Source organism: Hirundo rustica, chromosome 16 (genome assembly GCF_015227805.2).
Source record: "Hirundo rustica isolate bHirRus1 chromosome 16, bHirRus1.pri.v3, whole genome shotgun sequence".
Taxonomy (NCBI): domain Eukaryota; kingdom Metazoa; phylum Chordata; class Aves; order Passeriformes; family Hirundinidae; genus Hirundo; species Hirundo rustica.
In genome coordinates this window covers 2427476-2446381 of record NC_053465.1, presented here as the reverse complement: position 1 = coordinate 2446381, position 18906 = coordinate 2427476, and the positions used below count along the sequence as shown (strand labels likewise).

Genomic DNA, 18906 nt, shown 5'->3' with positions numbered 1-18906 from the left:
CTGAGCCACCTCAGCTGCTTACAGCCCGGTTAAAGGCTACATACACTTTTCACTTAATGAGCAATAGGACCTTCAGGTGTGCGTGGTTTTCCCTCTGAAGGGGGCAGTGCCAGAACCCACCTGCACTGATGTGTCCAGTGCAGTCCCCAGGTGTTCCCTATAAGGTGGTGAAGAGCCAGAGCCCCATCCCACCTGCTTCTGGTTCAGAAAATAACGCTCTGTGTTTGTTTAGACGCCAAGGGTTGCTGGGCATTGGGTCTCCAACACCAGAATCTCTGCTGACAAGTTTTGGTGTTCGCTGCGGGTTTAGGGACACAAGGATCGATGTCCAAGCACTGCACAGGGGCTTCTGGCAGTTTAGAGCCCGCCCTAGAGGTCACCGACACTTTGACCCTTTGGCTTCCCCTGCACCTCTGAAAAAACACATTTTCCGCACACCTTTTCCCGCTCTGAACATCCTCCAGCTTCTGTCATGTTTTCTCTGGATTTCACCACCCCTTAACCCTAAATATAGCTTTTTTGGGTAATTAAGAGATCCTTAATTCATTAGACTTACGGATTTAAAGATTCAAAGCTTGACAAATGAGCCCAGGTAAATTTGGCTGGAAGAGCTGGAGAAATCGACAGGTCCCAGGTAGCTGCCCTAATGCTTCTCCAGCACAGCCCAAAATATGTGTGCCTCCATCGCAGCTCACAGCCAGCACCCAGCTCAGCCCCAGCACGTCCAGATCCGCCAGGTTTGTGCTCTCAGCCCTCCAGCAGATCCTGCACCTGCAGCTGTCATGGAGTTGGGGTTTTTTTGATTTTCTCTATGGAGCTGATGTGATGCAAAGAGGGAAGGACAGGATGAAGACCTGGCAGAAGCGGTTTCTTCTCCCAGACAGGACCCATCCCGCCAGAGAGCTGAAATCAAATATTTTCCCTTCTCTCTATTTAGCAAGGGAGCTGGCAGAATTTCCAACCACTTTCTGTCACTGAAGAACTATTTCAATTAATTACAAATAATTGTTTTATTGCATCAATCATGATCTGTCCATCCCTTGGTTTAAATTCCCACTTCCCCCTTGGTTTTATGCTGGTTGACCTTGAAATATAAACTCCATGGTCACCTAAAAAATCTCTCCTGTTACTCTGGACTTCCTGCTGCCCTCACGAAAAACTGAGTTTTGTGGCATGGAGCAAGTGTCTGGATTATTTCATGCTTTTAATTTTAAACTATGGGTAAAAAATAATCCCTATGAATATTTCGGGAACGGGTCATGGCGTGGTAGTAGCCTGTGAGAAAGGCCTTCACAAGGACCAGCTCAAAAGGGCTGCTCAGCTAAAAGAGAGGAAAAAGGGAATATTTGTGGGCAGCCCTTACACAACAATGGCACATGGAAACCAGCTGGAACATCCCTGTGAGACAGGCAGGAACATCCAATGAGTGCAAAGGGGCATCTGAAACCGGGAATAAACTTATTTATACAGCCCCGAGCAAGTGAAAATGGAAGAGGGAGAAGGCAGAAAATGACCCAGAGCAGAATCTGCCAGTCTCCTAAAAAACGGCTCCAGGGGAGCCCCCGAGGGATTTGGGCAGAGAGGGTCACCCAGGGAGCGCCATGGCTGGGGGGACACGAGGCACAGGAATGGCCAGGCACCAGAGAAACGCCCCGACAGCCGCAGCTGCTTTGGCTCACACCCACGTTTCACAAAGACACGGCCCTGGCCAGGCTCTGGGGGCAAATTCCCAAGAGTGTTTCCTGTGGCTCTGCTCCTTGGGTCACCATCCCAAATGGACCCTGCAGGGTTTGACAAAACTGCCTCCAGGTTCCCCACACTAAACCTGCACTGCCAATAAATGTGTAATTCAGAGGTTTCTTGTAGGGACAGGGAAGCATCTTTGTCCCTAAACTTGTGTCCTCTTAGTGGAGGAACAAAGTCTGGGAACAAATTGGGAAGAGCACCCCATTTTTTTTTTTTTAAATAAATTAAAATCATGCAGTTGTTATTGCAGAACAAGTTCCCAAAGGCAGCCTAAAACCTTCTCAGGAGGGAGGCTCCACGCCACAATTAGGCCAAAATATCCACAATTAGGCTAAAAAATATTAGACCAAGGATGTACATAAACACTGCACGCAGGAAACAAAAACAAAAACCAGAAACAAAAACCCAAACAAACAAAAACCAACCAACCAAACAGCAACAACAACAACAAGGAGATAAAAAAGGGCTGCAGCAAAGCACAGCCAGCTACCCCAGCCAGGCAGACCCATTTCAGGATGCATTTCTGGGTTTGCCCACATTGCAAAATTCTGAAGGAACAGGCAGCAAGGCTGCAGCCAAGAGTCAGGGAGAAACAATAAACAACAGTGAAATAAGCGGAGGGCAAATTAAAACCAAGAGTCAAAAATAATGTGAACTGAAATCAGTTACTAAATTGAGACAAAAGTTCTATTTTTATTTAATATTTTACTGGTTTCACGTCATTATTTCTCTCTGAAGCTGAAAACACCGGGGGGGTGGGGTGGAAAATAATCCTTTCTAAACTGAAAGCAGCAATGCAGCGAAGTCACCCAGTTCCATGAGGTGGACTCTTGGCTAATTAACGTCTGCAATTAATGCTGTGTGGCAATGGGGCCTCTCTCTGGTGATGGGGTGGCCAAGGCCGTGCCCTTGGGTGCCACAGGGGGAAGGGAGCAGCTCCCTGCCTGCCACGGACCCACCTGGGAAGAGCCCAACTGCTGCTGCCAGCCAAGAGATGGATGAAATTGTTCCTTTTTGACTGAGTAACATGAGTTCAACTGCTTTATGGCTGTGTATCGAATTTTTGTCGGAGAGCAGGGCGTTAATAATTTTTGCTTTGACACCCTTAACAGTTTAAAGCCTTTTTCCTTCACAATATGACCAAACCTCTTCTTTTGATGGGAGATGGGCAAGGGAGAAAGGTTGGGCAGGGCGATTGGAATCATCCACTTTTCAAAGGAAATGAAAAATGGAACTTCTGAAGAGTCTTAACGTTAGAACTTCTTTATCATTTAGCCAGCTCAGGAATAATCAGTGTAAAACCAGTAAAACCCATGAAATTTTGAGGATCGGGAAGAAGCACCTGCTTTCTGGAGTGCTCAGAGCACTCCGCTTTTTAGATTCCAAATATTTTAACATATTCCTTAGGATTACTAACTTTGGGTGAGACAAGTTCAGCTGTCCTCTCCAGGGGATGGAACAGAAGGCAGTGCTGTTGTTTCATGGCGCTGGCACAGCTTAGAAGGTGGTTGAGGTTCAAAAAGAATATCCCAGCTCAAACACAGGGTAAAGAAAAGCTCTAAGGTAATGGAAACTCCACATTTCTAATGTTCCACGCACATGAATAGAACCCCAGTCAGTACATTAGACAATTGACTGGCTTTGCTTGAATGCACGCAGGAATAAATGGAAACATCCTTATTTCCTATCCCAAGGGGCAATTATTTCACTGCCTGGTTTTGTGCATTAATAACAACAACAACAAAAAAGCAAGATTCCATTGTCTGGTAGCTCAAATATCTTCCTATATATGCAGGGTAAGCTGCCCAGCAGCAGAAAAAAAAAAAAAAAAAGGAAAAAAGGAACAGAACTGCGGCATTGCACTCTCTAAACAAGCTCTCACCGTAGCCAGCAGATTTCTGTGTATAAATATATAAAATCCATAAAAATACCCCTCAGAAGGGCAGCTTGTTTGTGTTTTTTAGAAGCTCTGTTAGTCATCAAGCGTCCTGGCTGTGCCCGTGCCTACAGATGGTCCAAAATGCTCATTTCTGAAATGCTACAATGAGTCTAACAAATGCAAAGGCTGGAATTTCGCACCTCTTTAGGAGAGGAGGGGACGGGATTGCGACTCCAACCCAGCTTCTCCTCCCAGTTCACCACTGACAGGCATCCACTTCTTTGTGCTCCCCTTCCCTTTCCTCTCCCTGCACACCTCCAGTGGTTTTCCTTTACCCTTTAAGGGGAAAATGAGAACATCCAAATGATCGATAAGCACGGCGCACAGAAATGGCAATTTTGCCTCTTTTACACATCTCTGGGAGAAACAGCGCCGTGATGTGATCTGAATTCCCAGTGCCAGGGACTGATCAGGTCCTGCAGGGCCAAGGACATGCTAAAGCCCACATTTAGGTCCCTTTTTTCAGAAAGCACCGGAGGAAAAAAGCCCAATTTCTCTTCGGGAGAGTTTGTTTGGCTGTTACCAAAAATTCCAGCTCCCGACTTCCTCAAACCAGTAAAACTGGGCCGAAAGCGGATGGGAGACCTCTCAAATTCCACAGCCCAGGTTTTTGTGGATAGCTGGAGACAGCTTATTGCAACGCAGGCAGATTGAGCAGGAGACAAAGCTGGTGGGATTGGCTTTTACGGAGAGAGAGCCTGGCAGAGCTCGCCTTCGAGCTGCAGAAGGGCAGGACCATGACATCCCAGGAAAGGGGAAAAAAGAGAAGAGATTCTTGGAGATACATAACGTGTTTAATTGAAACCATTAGTTTTACTGGCAAACAGCTTCATCTTTCTGTTCTGTTAATCCGAACAAAGTGCTGCAATTATGACTCAATACATAATGTCCTCTAGTGCTACTCGCCCCACACTCCCCGAGCAGGGAAAGGGAACGGAGCTGTTCCCAGTTAACAAAACATTCCATGCTTCTAGCCAGAATACTTTTATTGTATGGTTATCATATACATCAGAATTATAGTGGGAACATTTACAAATATGCGAATTATTCCGTATAACCTCCATTATTCACATACACACTAACTCACACACTCGGTTTGTTTTTTTGTGGTTTTTTTTAAATTTTTTTTTTTCTTTTTCTTTTTTGCATGTCTACTCAGTTACCAGGTGAATGATGCACAAATTTATTGCTTTGTGAAACAAACACCTCAGATTAAATCTAATCTTCAGTGGCAAGAATTGAGATTTAAAAAAAAAAAAAAAAAAAAAGTCTTAAATACCCTGTATAACATACCTGTGCATAAACCTAAAGATATGTTTAGCTTACCCATTACCTTTGAAATACTTACCAAAATTAAAATTTGAAACCCATTTATAAAAAAAAGTATTAAAAAGTTCACCAGTATTTACAAATCCGATTAAATTACACATAAATAAATATTTACATTCAACACACTGCTTCCCTTAATACACATAAAGCCTCCCTGGAAGTATTTTTTGGCCTTAGTAGGCAAAAACAACAACAACAAAAAAAGTTTTAAAAAAAAGTTATGTGCCTATTCTTTCAAGTTTCCCCCCCGAATTTAAAAACAAGACAATATAAATATGTGAATAAAGCTGCAATATCCTTAGACACAGAAAGTGAATTTTCTAAAAGTATTTTCATTTTGAACTAGTCCTCGTTAAAAAAATACCAAGGTAATATAAACTGCAGCCACCATTGCTGCAGTCCTTAAAAGCCTGAATATTTCTGTAAAAAATAAGCATGTCAAATGCCATCTTAAGTCTAGTAGGATTTTAGTACTCTCCTATGTTAATCTGAAAACAAAGGAAATAAAAACAAAATTAAAGAGAACAAAAAAAACCTCAAAAAAAAAAAAAAAAACCAAAAAACACAAACACAAAACAAAAAATCTGGAAAAATAACAAACAACCCCACAGAATAATCTTACTATTTTCAGGTGTTCACAAAAAAAAAAAAAAATTAATGCACATAAATCTCTATACCAATGTTTAATACTGCTTTATTGTCACTGTTGCGTTTCGAGAGAATGAACCCCTGAAATTGTATCAGAGAACAAAACTTTAGGCTTCCATCTAAAATCTGTCCCTTAAAAACTACACGTGAAGCTGGTCACCCGCCAGATACCGAGATGTGGAAAAGGAATCTACATCAATCCCTCTGTAAAATTCCATCAAGCCCCCCTTTTATAGCACCACTTTTACAGCAAAGGATTGGATACACTTCTCCCAGGTACTTATCTTCAGGTAAATTGCTTCCACACAACAGGGACACTGCAGCTTTTAGCAAGACTTGTCTCACGGATCCAGCAGGAGTGAAGATCCTGAATGATTTTTTTTTTTTTTCATTTTTTTTGGTTTTTTTTTTTCCTCTCCCCTTTTCTTTAAAAAAAAAAAAAAAAAAAAAAAAAAGGAGAAAAATAAAATAATAAAAAAGAAAAAACCTCACAAAAACCCCACCCAAATCTCTGCGTTCCCCCTGGCAAGATCATCTCAGTCTGTGTGTAGGAGGAAGGGTAAAGTCTGGGTTTTTCTCCTTTCACTTCCTGTGCTTGTCCATTTTGTCAATGGCTTTGTTGGTCTCGGCGGGGCTCTGGTCGCCAGCGTTCATGTAGGATTTGTCTGCTATTTTTAACGCTTCATTTAGGTAGTTCTGGACGGATGTCATGGCAGCACAGATGGCAGCGCTCCCAAAGCCATGTGTGATCAGGCTAAAATGAGTCAAACAGCCCTGGATGCCAGGGTCCAAGATGGGGCTGGGCCTTGTGTTTCCAAGAGGGGTTCTGTCCTGAGTGAGGAGGTCTGTGAATTCCTTGCAGATCTGCCTGCAACACACAAAAGGGCTCGCGCTTTACACCGCTCAAATAAACAAAAACAACCCAGAAATTCGCAAATATTTGGCATCTGCGCGGGAACTATGAGGAATTCGGTGTCTAAAATTAAAGAAAAAAAAAAAAAACAACCACCAAACCAGCGTCGTGTTCAGACTATAGGCAAGGGAGATTAGATTTCTAGATTTCTGTTTGTTAGCACCACTCCCTGGCCAGCCTTCTGTTGCATCCCCCGTCACAAAAACCACCGTGCACAACAATCTCTGCGCCTCTGGTGCCCGCCTGGCTCTGCACCGTTTGCTCCAGACTGGAAGCGGGGAGCGGGAACCCGGCGCTGGTTTCCCTGAGAACTTTCCCAGCTGCAGCTGAGCGGCTCAGAGAGGCCGGGGCGGCCGAAGAGGAGCTGATTTAATTGAGCTGTGCACATTCCACGGACATGCAGGGAGGCCCTGATCCTGCAAACACTCACACATGTGCCTGGCAAAACACGAGCGCCTAATAATGCTCCGGCATATGTTGTTTGCTGCTTGTAAATCTGTCCCCTTGAAGGGATTTCACAGGAGCTGAGCAATCTTAACAGAATCATCACTTTATCAGAATTTCTCACGCGCAAACGTCTTCCAGAGGGTTTTTTTTTCCCTTAGTGCCAGTTGCAATGCCAATAATGAAAATACTCAGGAGCAGGAGGAGAGCTCAGGAAAAATTAGCATATTGTTCAAACTATAGGCAAGGGAGGCTGGATTTCTAAATTTTTAAGAGATCTATTCTTGTAAAAAAGATCTCTTTTAAAGGAAGGCTGGGTGGGTTCAACACCAGGAGTGTGTTTTGCATGCCTGGTGTGAGCACAAAGTCAACTTTCTCAGCTGTTTAGGAAGGTTTTTCTCAGCTCCTCTGCAGAGCCAGGGTGCTGTCAAAGGCAGGAATGACATCTACCCCAAACCAGAAAACGTCTCAGAGCAGAACAAACCATGAACTGAAGCTCTGTTAAACCTGGGAGAGGAACTCAGCAGGGGAAAAAGGGGACAGCTGAGCACTCCAAACACCAGTTTTTTATAAGCTCAACTCAACGCAGGTATTTCCTCCCAGGGACCTGCTCAGGACAGCGTTTATTCACAGGTGCAGGGTGTCTGCAGAACAGCCACAACAAAGCTCCTCTGCTTCCCCCTCCACCGGGGTTTGTCACAGGGATTTATTTGCTCAAGCACAGGGACTTTCCACACCCACCAAGGGATGCTTCCAGCGAGCTCTAAACCCCTCCATCCGTAACAGGCAGAACGGGACTCTCCAGCAGCTCCGAGTCCCCGGGGAGCGCTGGGAGCCGCTGCTGCCAAAGGCAGCTGTGAGGACACGGGCTGAGCTCCTCCTGCTCCAGTCCTGGCACTGCTCACGCTCCCAGGCCCTGCTCCCCACATCCTCCTGTCACACCTGGGGTCACATTTTCCTGGGAGCTGTCCTGGCGCAGGGCTTTTCCTGAAGCTCTTCCCGCAGCTGAACAGAACTGGTCCAAACTGCTTCAGTTACCTACGGGCTTGTTACCCTTCTTACTGGTACAGACTAAAATAGAACTGCTGCCACAGCTGAATTCAAACCAAAACCAAATAAAAAGAATTGCTTCATCTCCCCTAATTAAAATTACACGCAAAAATCTACCAGACTATCCCCCAGACACAGGCAGTCACAGTCAGACGAAAAACACGCTCCAAGAGGAGAGAAGGGATAAAATCCAAGCTGAAAGCTTACTTTGCAGCAAGAAGCATGTTCTTCCTGTTTGCCATTTCGTTGCGGCCCATGTGCGGTCTGGTTAAATATTCAGCCACCGCTTTGGAAGGAAATTCTGTCTCACACACGTAGCCAAAGTCACGAGCAAGATGCACAGCTTCACCTGGATGGGTGAAAGGGAGGGCTTGTTAAATTGTACATCATCGGTTGGAAGGAAATCAGGGACCTTAAGGGAAAAACGCTGGGGAGTTGTGGAGTGTATTCCTGTTTTGGAAAAAGGCTCCGTTTTATCACTCACTACCATTTTTTGAATTGATGGATCAGTGTTTCTTTGTAAGTGTGTATCAGGACAAAAAAAAAAAGAGATTTAAAGGGTGACTGCTACAAAAAAGAATTCTCTTGCTTTTATACCAGAAAGGAAAATTCCTGTCTCTATCCAGAATAACTGCACAGCAAAGAAGACAATTCAGTCAAGATCAAATTGTCCGCTCATATTTAAAAATATCTGCCAACTAAATCCCAGATTATAATAAAAGTTTTCAGTTTAGCATGCTTTTGAAATATTTTTTCACAAGAATTTTCAGGCAGAAAACCAAATTGCAAGGTGTATGACCAGGTCACTTTGTTTTTTGGGGTTTTTTTTCATTAAAACAACTTGACCAGGCCTAATAAAAAGACATTGGTGTGATCAGTGCAATGTGCCTGTGTGCATGTGCACACACATCAGCTCTCTGAAACTTCCAAGGAAAGCTTTTAAATGCAAGTTGCAGCATTTTAAACGGCAGGAAGGTACTGCTGGATCATTTTTCACTCTTTTCATTTCAGTTGCTGCTTCTGTTCCTGTCAAACCGTGCCGCTACCAGGAGCTGCTGGGAGCAGGAGCACCAAATGTAAACCACACACGTCCGTATATATGCACACCCTTCAGGTCAGCTTCCCTGACAGAGGGTCCACAGAGCATGGCACAGATTAAAGGGGCTCCAGTTTCCTAGCAGGAAGTCAAAAGCCATAAATCTCACTTTAATAAGCTTGTTTATTAGCAAAAGCTCCTGAGCACAGCGCTGAGGTAGGGCAGGACTGCAGTCAGCTGTCCCAGAGTCCCAAAGTTTCCCAGCTAGGAACCAAACCCGAAACGTGAGGAGTTTCACCCCTTTATCCTCGTCTCACCCTTGGGGAATCCAAAACAACCCTCAAGAGACAGACTGGACAAAGGTGCCTCTGCAGGAGTTCTGCATCCCTGCCAGCATCCAGGGAAGAGAGGAGCTGGGTGTGTGTGAGCAGGGCTCACAGGGAGAGAGGAGCCCCTCAAAGGCAGCACAGCCCTTCCTTAGGTGCTGCAACATCCCCACCCTGCTCCCCTTAAAACAAACAAAAAAAACCCCACATTACTTTCAGGGACTTTTAACCTTCCCATGCTTTGCCTAGAGGATAAAAGCTGTGCACGAGGGGAGGAAGTTTATTTTGTAGAAACACTCGGGACTGACCTTCCACCAAAGATGTCAATAGTGTCACATTTGCAGCTTTCCTTCTGCCAGCGGGAAGATTCAAGCCAATTTTGTCCAGTTTTTCCCTTAATGATCTGCCACCATTTTTAGATTTGGCTCTGTAATTAAAGAGGGGGAAAAAAAATGGCCTTATTTATCTTCAGGGAACACTTCTTTTTAAGATGAGAAATTCCAGTTACTGACATTCAATAGGCTTCTACAGGGGTGGGGAGAAGATAAAAAACAGGCTCTTTTCAAGTGACCTACTTTTTAAATGCTCTGCTTCAAACCAGCCAGGATGAAACACAGCAGGTCAAAATTAAAAATATTTCAAACTGTACCACTGAAGCCAACAGCTGTAGAATCATCACAAGCCAAATTAAGTGTATGAAAAAAAAAAAAAAAAAAAAGTAGAAAATGTCCTTGTAATGATTAATCAGGACCATGAGATTTAATTAAAAAATAAAAAATCATTCCACAGGGTCTTGGGAATCAGAGACAGCTCCATGTGCTGGTTTTGAGACAAAACCTCAGCTCTAAACAGAGAACGAGAATCGTTGTCAGAGCTGTTAACAGCACTTCTCCAGAGGCAGCAGAAGTGCAAAGAAGTTTTATTTCCAAAGCCTATCAGGATTCAGCCTCTCCGGGCGCCTCAAAAATCAGGAGCTGGCTCAAAGGCTCCGTGCTCGTGCTGATGTGGCTGCTCACACGCAGCAGAACAAGGGGAAAACACAAACACCGGGGAAACACCAACGGGAGGGAGGGAGGGAGGGCGGGCAGGCATCCTACCTTCGCAGGACTCCTCCTAGCAGAGAGGCATTGAGACACTCCGGGGGCGAGAGCCGCCTCTGCACCTCCGCCACTGTCACTTTGTACTTGGACGTGGAGCTGAGCAGGGACAGCCTGCCCGGCACGGAGCAGAACACCTCGTTGGGGTTGATCACCACCCCAATTAATCCATCCTTCTGGCAGGGCAGGCTCAGAGAGCTGTTCTTCGTTAGGGAGATGGGACCTGCGGGCGGAGGAGGGAAAGCAGGTGTTTTAGAAACGGGAAAAATAAACGGGAGGTGGCTAGTGAGTTGTTTTTCTATGAGAACAACGCGGGAGAGAGGCTTTTGTTTGGTGTTAAATGGCCTCGCCACTGGGGCCCGTGCGCAGCACCCATCTGCAGCACAGGGACCCAAAGGGCCCCAAAACTACTCCTGACCAGCTGGATTTTGCCACTGGATTGGGAGGAATTGCTAAACACAACAACAACAACAAAATATATATATATATATTTTATATGTATTTTAACCTTAACCATAACCCTAAGGATGCTGTTCAAGGCACACAAACCAAACCCCACACCTCTGGAGCAGCAAAGCCGTGCTCACAAAAACTCGCTGCTACAACCGCCTCCAAATTAACATCCTGCAGCTACTGCCAAAACCCTTCCCAAGCCAGGGCAGGGAGAAACCTCCCAGCTCCTGCTGGGCTTCATCTTCCACCTCGCACACGCAGATTTAAGAGACCGCCTTTGGAATTTAATCCCGACAAATTCCTACCAGGCAGCAGCACAGCAGAGGGGGACGCAGCCCAGGGGAGAACCGAAAGTGAGGAGCTGCTCCTCGTTAAAGCTTCAGCCTCGAGGTGAGGAGGGACAACAAAAGGCTTTGGAAGGAGCAAACCACAGATCCAGCTTCTCCATCCCCTCGCCAATCCGCCCAGTTCACCCAGTGCTGCTGCCGAAAGGGTTAAAGAGCCGAGGTCGGCCCCACTCCCGGAGGGGGAAGATTTGTCAGTGGTGCATCTGACAGCGAAATTATTCTCCCATGAGCTAAAGGCAGCAATCAGCGCTCTGACACACACTTCTGCTTTTCCTCAGTTAGGTATTTGTTTGAAGTCTTCAGAGGAAACTTCTGATTTTTTTTTTTTTTTTAAATCACAAATTTGTTTAAAAACAAAAGCAAGGGAAAAAAACACCCTAAATTACTGTAAATTGAGTCAATACGTGTTCCTCCTTCCTCAAAACCTCAGCTACAAACCAATTTCGATTAAGATAAAGGCAAACAGTCTTCTGCCAGTCTTTTTTCATGTCTTGCAAAGAAGTTGAAAAAAAAAAAAATAGTTGGGGAAAAAAAAATGTCTTCAAGTGCTAGGAGCAACAACAACAACAACAACAAAAACAAACAAACAAAAAACCCCCACCCAAACAAACAAAATAAAATAAAAGCTCCGTGTCATTTTACACACATATTTCAGGAAAGATTAAAATCTGTTCAAGGTCCTGCTTTCGATTAAAGCCATAACACAGGAGCACACGAGGGGGGACAGCCGTGTCCCCGGAGGAGTCTCACACCCCAGGGCAGTTTGTCCCCGCCGCCACCTTCCCTCGGCCAGCGTCAGAGAATCCAGCGACAGAGAGCGGAATGAAAACTCCTCGGCCCTCCCGATCCCAAAGGATCGGTGTTTATATAAAAATCACAGGGCGTCACTTCACCGGCGCGTCACGAAACTTTTAACTATTGACAAGGGAAAGTAAAACTGCCGCGCCACCTTACTGACCTTTTCTAATGACTGTCTGGTCATGCATTAGTAAGTGTTGATCTTCCACATTCTGCAAAGAGAAAGGGGGAGAAAGTTTCGCACCTGGAAGAGCTGAGAGGGTTTTAAAAAGCCGGGGTTTTTTTTTGTTGTTTTGGGTTTTTTTTGGGGGGGGGAAACCCACCCCCCTCCCCGCGCATCCCGAGGGGCGAAGAAAACGAGGATTCCTCTGCATGGACGGGGATGGGATGCGCATTAGGGCACGGCGCCTGTCCCACCTCACCGAGGGGGGCTCCGGGCGCTCCTTACCTGCACCTCCTCCATCTGGTGAGCCATGTCGTGCAATCCCAGGTTATCGGCCAGCGCCGAGGCGTCCAACCCGTGCCCGTGGGGCAGCAGCAGCTCGGAGCGCCGGAAGGTCTCCCGGCGGCTGCCGGCAGAGCCGCTCTCCAGCGCCGAGAGGTGCGGCACCAGCCCGGGGCGGGCGTGCGGGGCCAGCCCCGCCGGCTCCTGGCTCTGCCGGTTCGGCCAAGCGCTCTGCTGCTGGCTGGGCGGCGGCGGCGGCGGCTGGTGCAGGGGGTTGATGGAGAACGGGTCCCCCAGGTGCGAGTAGGGGTCGCTGGACTGCGAGTAAGGCAGCGGCTGGTACGGGGGTGGGAAGTAGGGGGGCTGGAAGTCGGAGGCGCCCGAGTGCGAGAGCGGCGGGGCCGGGCTGTACAGGTGCTGGCTGACGGCGGAGAGGTGCGGCAGCCGCGGGTTCCCGTTGCTGCTGCCATCGTGCCGGTCCTGGAAAGCACACGGGGGTGGGGAACAACGCGGGGGACCGTCAGAGGGGTCCGGGGACACGGCGGCCGCGGGGAAGGAGAGAGGAGAGCGAGAGGCGCCCCGCTCCCGGCCCGGGGAGTTTGGGGTTTTTAAGGGATTTGGGGGAAGGAACAGCCCCGCTCGCAGGGAGGAGGTTTTTACAAAGCAGCTCTCGCCGCTCTCCCCATCGCGGCTACGCCAGACCAGCCCTTCTCCCGCTTGTGCGAGTCAGCAGAAGAATCATTAAAATTGGAAAAAAATTCAAATCAGAGACGCGGCCGCCTTTCCGCCGCGCTGCCTCGGCTGGGGAGGAGGCGGCGGGGCCGGGGGGGCCCTCGGAGCGATGGGAGACCCCCGGTCCTTCACTCCCATCCTCACCAGCCCCGAGGGGCGCCCGGGCCGCGGCTCCCGGCTCTGCCCGACGGGCAGGGACCGCGCTGCCGCCCCCGGCCGCGCCACCGCCGCTTCTCCCCCGGTTCCCGATCCCCGCACTCGAGGCTGAAATGTCTACATTGAGCCGATCCAGGGATTCAGCAGCTTCTGGCTTCACGGTCATTAAAATAACAGGGCTGGTTAATAAGAGGTGAATGGGGTCCCAATGGAGCGTGAAGCGGGGGCTGCAGCTAATCTGTAGGAGCCGAGCGGGCGGAGCCGGGGGGACACGGGGGAGTTCGGAGAGATCCAAACCCGGGAGCACCTCGGGGCGGTGGGAGCCGCTCCCGGGGGGGAAGAACGTGGGGAGGAAGGGTTCGCCCTGCCCGGCTCTCTACCTGCCGGCCCCTCCGCTCCCCGCCCGCTGCGGTGCGCTCCATGGCATCCCCCGCTCCCGCACGGCGCTGCTCCACGCGGGACGCGAGCTCGGTTCTCCCAGCTGGAGCCCCGTTCATCTCGAGTGTTCAAAAAAGTCCCGGTAAAGAAAAATATAAAGTAATAGAAAAAATATTTTAAAATATAAAAAATATTAAAAAATAAAAAATATATAAAAATATGGGGGGGAAAAATCGCACTTCCAAAGGAAAAAGAGAGGGAAAAAAAAACAAATAAAAAGGCGAAGCGGGGTCTTGGGGCAGGGACAGCAGGCGCCGCCGGGCTGGCAGCGAGCGGGGCGCGCAGCGCGGCCGGGGGGCGCGGCGGGACCCCCGTTCCCCGGCGGAGAGCCCTTCCCCGCAGCCTCTCACCTCGCAATCCTCTTCGTACTTGACATTATCTGCTAGTTTCCACAACATGGCGTCCAGCGTCCGGACCAGGTGCGCGGTGCGGCGAACGGATCGGCTCGGGCCCCGCCACGGGCGGTAAATCCACGCCGGCGCTGGGGACGAGCAGCGGCGGCCCGGACGGAGCTCAGTTGGCAGGCATGAAGGCAGCTGGCGGACTAACCCTCCGAGCTTATGGTCACTCGGGTTTTTTTTGGGTTGGGTTTTTTTTTTTTTTTCCCTTTCCTCCCTGCCCAGACGCCCTTAATGGCAATAGGATTATCCTAACTCCTCCCCAGGGATGGTTCGGGCGCCGCGGCCGCCAGCCACTCAGGAGGGAGCGCGCAGCCCCAAGCCACTCCTTCCGCGCCCGCGGAGGGCGGGCGGGCGGCGCGGAGCCGGACCCCCTCCTCCGAGCCCCCCTCGGGGTGTGGGGGGCCGGGGCTGCCCCGCGGGGAAGGGTCAGGCGTGGGCATCCCCCCAGGCTTCCCCCCGCTCCCCCGAGCGCTGCGCTCTTTTGGGGTTTGTGGGAGCAGTGCCGGGTGTTCCTCAGTTCCCACAAGTGCTGAAATCTTTTTGGGGTTTGTGGGATCAGTCCCGGCTGTTCCCAGCTCCCCCAAGTGCTGAGCTCTTTTTGGGGTTTGTGGGAGCAGTTCTGGCTGTTCCCCGCTCCCCCAAGTGCTGAGCTCTTTTTTGGGGTTTGTGGAAGCAGTTCTGGCTGTTCCCCGCTCCCCCAAGTGCTGAGCTCTTTTTGGGGTTTGTGGGAGCAGTACCGGGTGTTCCCAGCTCCCCCAAGAGTAGAAGGACTTTGCTAAACCCCACACTGCCCCTCCCGCCTCCACACCCGTCAGTTTTTGGGCGAAATAAACTCGGAAAAAAGTCCTCATAGCGAAAGCGAGAAAGTCCGAGCTCAGCCGGGGTTTCATTTGCATAATTGTCAAGAGTTTGAATTACTGATTACAACTTGTAAGCTACCGATGTTTAAGGTATAATTTACTTAATGATCCGACAAGATTATTGCAGTGGTGTCGAACCCCCGGTAGGTAAAGCAGCCCTGATTCAGCGTCCCCGATCCGGGGCTCTGTGGATTGTGCGAACTGGTTCCTCTCATCGGTTCCTTTTTATTTTAATTTTTTTTACTCCTTTTTTTTTAACGAAAATCCCGCCTGTCTAATCTTTTCGCGCAAACTTGGCGCTGGGGAGGCAGGTGGGAGGTGAGACAGGCATTTTCGGACGCCGTGAGCACACTTTCATCTCAGCTTAGAAAATACTCCCCTGCCAAATTGCTACCTTTCTGCAGGCATTTGATCTATGCAGTTATGCGTGTCAGACGAAATGAACATCGTTTTCAAGAGCAACGACTTCTCCCAGTGTTTTAAGGCGCATCCGGATCGCTGCTCATTTACATGAGAGGAGCGAGTGTTTGTTTATTGTGGCAGAGACAAAAGCTGACCCTGGACAGTGCTGGCTGCGGAGATCTCGGCTATCAGTGCCCGGGGAAGAGCAGCCTGAGAGCTGCTATTAAAGGCCCCAGATAGATCCACGTCTCCAGATTAAACCAGTCCACGTTTCACTCACTTTTCCCTCCCCTGAAGACCAGGGGGGAAAAAAAAAATAACAAGAAAACTAATTTAAAAAAAAATAAAAATCCAAACACCATAAAGCCCTCCATCAGACTAAATGATTGATCTAAAAATAGACCCGAGGAGGAACGGGGGTGCTGGAAGTAACTGTTGGAGGTGTTATCTGTCTTATCTACCACGCAGGTGCTGATTTGCAGCAGTTTGCGTTAAGCCCATCATCATCAGAGACTCCACATTATCATTTTTGGTGGAGTCTCTATTTATTTATTTCATTTTTTATTTTTATTTATTTTTTTTTTACCGACGGTGTTTTTCTTCCAGGGATGTTTCTTTGAAATACAGCTCGCGACGATTATTTGCGAGCGTGCTTGCGCTTCTCCTGGCGTCATTAAGACTAGGAATCTAAATAATAAAATACAGGGGGAGCTTAAAGTTCATTTGTATTAAAGGGACAAGATGGATTTAGAAAGAGACGAGGAAGGGAAGCGCCGAGCCTCCCTGGTTTGGGATCAGCTCTTCTCCCTTCCAAAGGAGAATTGTAACAACGCCGGCTATTTTTATTACAACCTCAGAAGCCGGGTTTTGTTTCTGCCCAGAAACGTCACGCTGAGAAACCAACACTGTTTAATCGTTCTCTGGGATTGTCAGTGCCTGAACACCTCCGTTCTGCTGGCCGAAACCACGGGGACGAACTCGCGTTGTTATTATTTATTGTGCATCCAGGGGTGACATTTATAAATAGAAGCGTGGAAGAGGATGAGGGGCGGCTGAGAAATCACCTAAACAAAGCGGCCGAAATAAGCGCAGCAAGCAGAGAGAGCAGGGACCGGGCAAAGTTTGAGCAGAACTTTCCCGCGTGTCCACTTGCTCCCGGCGCTGCGCTCGCAGCCGCTGCCGCGGACCGGCGCAGGCTCCGCGATCCGCGGGGAGGGAGGGGAAGGGAAGGGAAGGGAGGGGAAGGGCAGGGAGCGAAGGGAGGGCAGGGCAGGGCGCTGCCCGTCCCCTCCGCCGCTCCCGGCAGGTGATGGATGCCGGCCGTGCCGCGGGCGCTGCTGCCCGGCGATGCTTTGGCACACGGGCAGCTCGGCCGCTCCGCTCCTCTCTGCGGGCTCAGGGAGGGGATGAGGCTTTTCCAGGCGCTCCCTCCCGGCAGCGTGGCTTTCCGCAGCCCTGCGCCCCCGGCTCACACCGGGAGAAGCGGAGCGGGGGGGGCCGGGGGTCCCCGCGGGGCTCGGCGGAGAAATGCTCGGCTTCAGGAAAACTCCGGGGCTGCTGCAGGGACACCGAACCTCCCCGGACACGCCCTGGAGACGGGGCAGAGCTGAGCAGCCTCCGAGCAGCAGCCGCGGAGGGAGGTGGTTCCTGACAGGTGGCGGGTTTTTTAAATTATTATTTAAAAATAATGATAAATAAATATTTTAAAAATTCGGTGCTCTTACTTCGGGGATATTCCCCCGATTCCAAGCGGAAGAGGAGGTTTGGTTCCCTTTTCGCCGAGGCTGCAGTTTCCCGTGGGGAGCACGGAGCACCCCCAGGCGTGAAGGCGCTCCGGGAGGGGAGCCAGAGCCCACCGCTGGGCCTGTGTCACAGGCTGGAGTTTTCCTATTTGGCAGCAATTAAAAGAGAGCGTGGGGATGCTAATTAGTTACATCCTCCTTCCTCTAAAAATTATTTAAACACAGACATATCTGTATTGTTAATGAGGCTGCAGTAACCTGTCCGGGTTGTCGCCTCGGCTCCCGCAGAGCTCCACAAAAGCAGCTGCGGCCCCGGGGACGGGCGGAACGAGGGGGGTGCCCCATCCCCGGGATGTGACCCCATCCCAGGGGTGTCCCCTCATCCCGGGTGTCCCCATCCCGGGTGTCCCCATCCCTGGGGGGTCCCCGCGACCGCGGTACGGACGGAGCATCCCCAGCGCATCCCCCTCCCAGTGTCCTCCCCCTCCCCAAACCACCGAGCCGCACGCAGCCCTGCCCGGCCGATCCCCGGTGCCGGACGGATCCCACATTTTAAGTGGTTTTGGGTTTTTTTTCCCCGCTGTTCCGCCGTTTTTCCTCCCTTTACGGCGCCCCGGGGGATGCAGGGGGTGGTGCGGATCCGGATCCGCGCGTGTTTCCCCGCGGCTGCTGGCACCGGGAGCATCCCTGAAATCCCCGAGTGACTCGCTCGGGATTTCCTCGCTCTCCGTTGTGGCCCCCGCGGCGGGGCAGCGGCCGCTCGGGAGCCGCAGAGCCCCGGGAGCTCCCCCGAGGCTCCCGCAGCCCGGAGGACTCCGGCACCTGCCCCGCTGCTCTGGGTGCCCAAGGCCGGCTCGGACGGGGCAACCTGGGCTAGCGGGAGGTGTTCCTGCCCAGGGCAGGGGGCTGGAACTCCATGATCTTTAAGGTCCCTCCCAGGTCAAAGCATTCTGTGGTTCTGCGCCGGTACCGGGGGTGCTGTCAGCGCCCGTCAGGGCTCAGAGGGTGCTGGTCACCCCCAGAAGGTGATGGGAAGTGGAGAGGGGCTGCACTGAGCAGACTGAATCGTCCCTGCCTCAGCTTGCAGCCCTCACCTCTGCAGGAAGCGAGAGCAAAGTGCCCACACTTTCTTCGTTTTCCCTCAGCCTATTAATTTGCTTAATAAACATGATCCCAGCTACGTTTTCTCCCTGCTCCTTCCCTCTGGAGCTGGAGGAGCAGAGTCCCCTGGCCACGGCGTGCCGTGAGCCTGCAGCACAGAGGATGTTCAGCAGTTCCTGGGCACAAGTGACAGGCTTTGGCACCAGGCGCTTTGGGGCCCTGGGTCAGACGCTCCTTGGCATGTGGCAGAGGTTCAGCAGGGATGTGCAGCTGCCTGGGGCTCCTGCAGAGGAGTTTCTCTGGCTTTTGTGCAGGTGAAGTTCTGTCAGGCTGGATGGTTTGCGGCAGGAGATGGATTCTTGGGAGAGACAGAGCTCACAGGAGCCAGCCTGCGGCCACAGCACGGGACGGGGCACAGGAACGTCCAGATTCCCAGCCTGTCCCTGTCCTTGAGGCAGGGATGACCACAAATGTGACAGCAGCTGCATCTACCTCGGTCTGCT

General features: G+C 50.2%; 1 protein-coding gene across 1 annotated transcript; it reads right to left on the bottom strand.

Annotated features, from left to right (window-relative positions):
- Positions 1-5709: 5709 nt before the first annotated feature.
- On the bottom strand, positions 5710-14480 carry TFAP2C (transcription factor AP-2 gamma). The gene is made up of 7 exons (XM_040080050.1): positions 14248-14480; positions 12575-13051; positions 12287-12338; positions 10529-10751; positions 9740-9858; positions 8277-8418; positions 5710-6530 (listed from the first exon to the last, which is right to left on the bottom strand). Exons 1-7 carry the CDS (start codon positions 14293-14295, stop codon positions 6245-6247), a joined length of 1347 nt encoding a protein of 448 aa, XP_039935984.1. The 5' UTR covers positions 14296-14480; the 3' UTR covers positions 5710-6244.
- Between the last annotated feature and the right edge of the window lie 4426 nt (positions 14481-18906).

Excerpts from the sequence above, each read along its gene's own strand:
- TFAP2C (XM_040080050.1), bottom strand. The coding sequence starts at position 14,295 with ATGTTGTGGAAACTAGCAGATAATGTCAAGTACGAAGAGGATTGCGAG. Across the intron at positions 12,339-12,574 it reads ACCAGATGGAGGAGGTGCAG|AATGTGGAAGATCAACACTT; the intron begins GTAAGGAGCGCC and ends TTCTCTTTGCAG. Across the intron at positions 8,419-9,739 it reads ATTGACATCTTTGGTGGAAG|GTGAAGCTGTGCATCTTGCT; the intron begins GTCAGTCCCGAG and ends TCACCCATCCAG.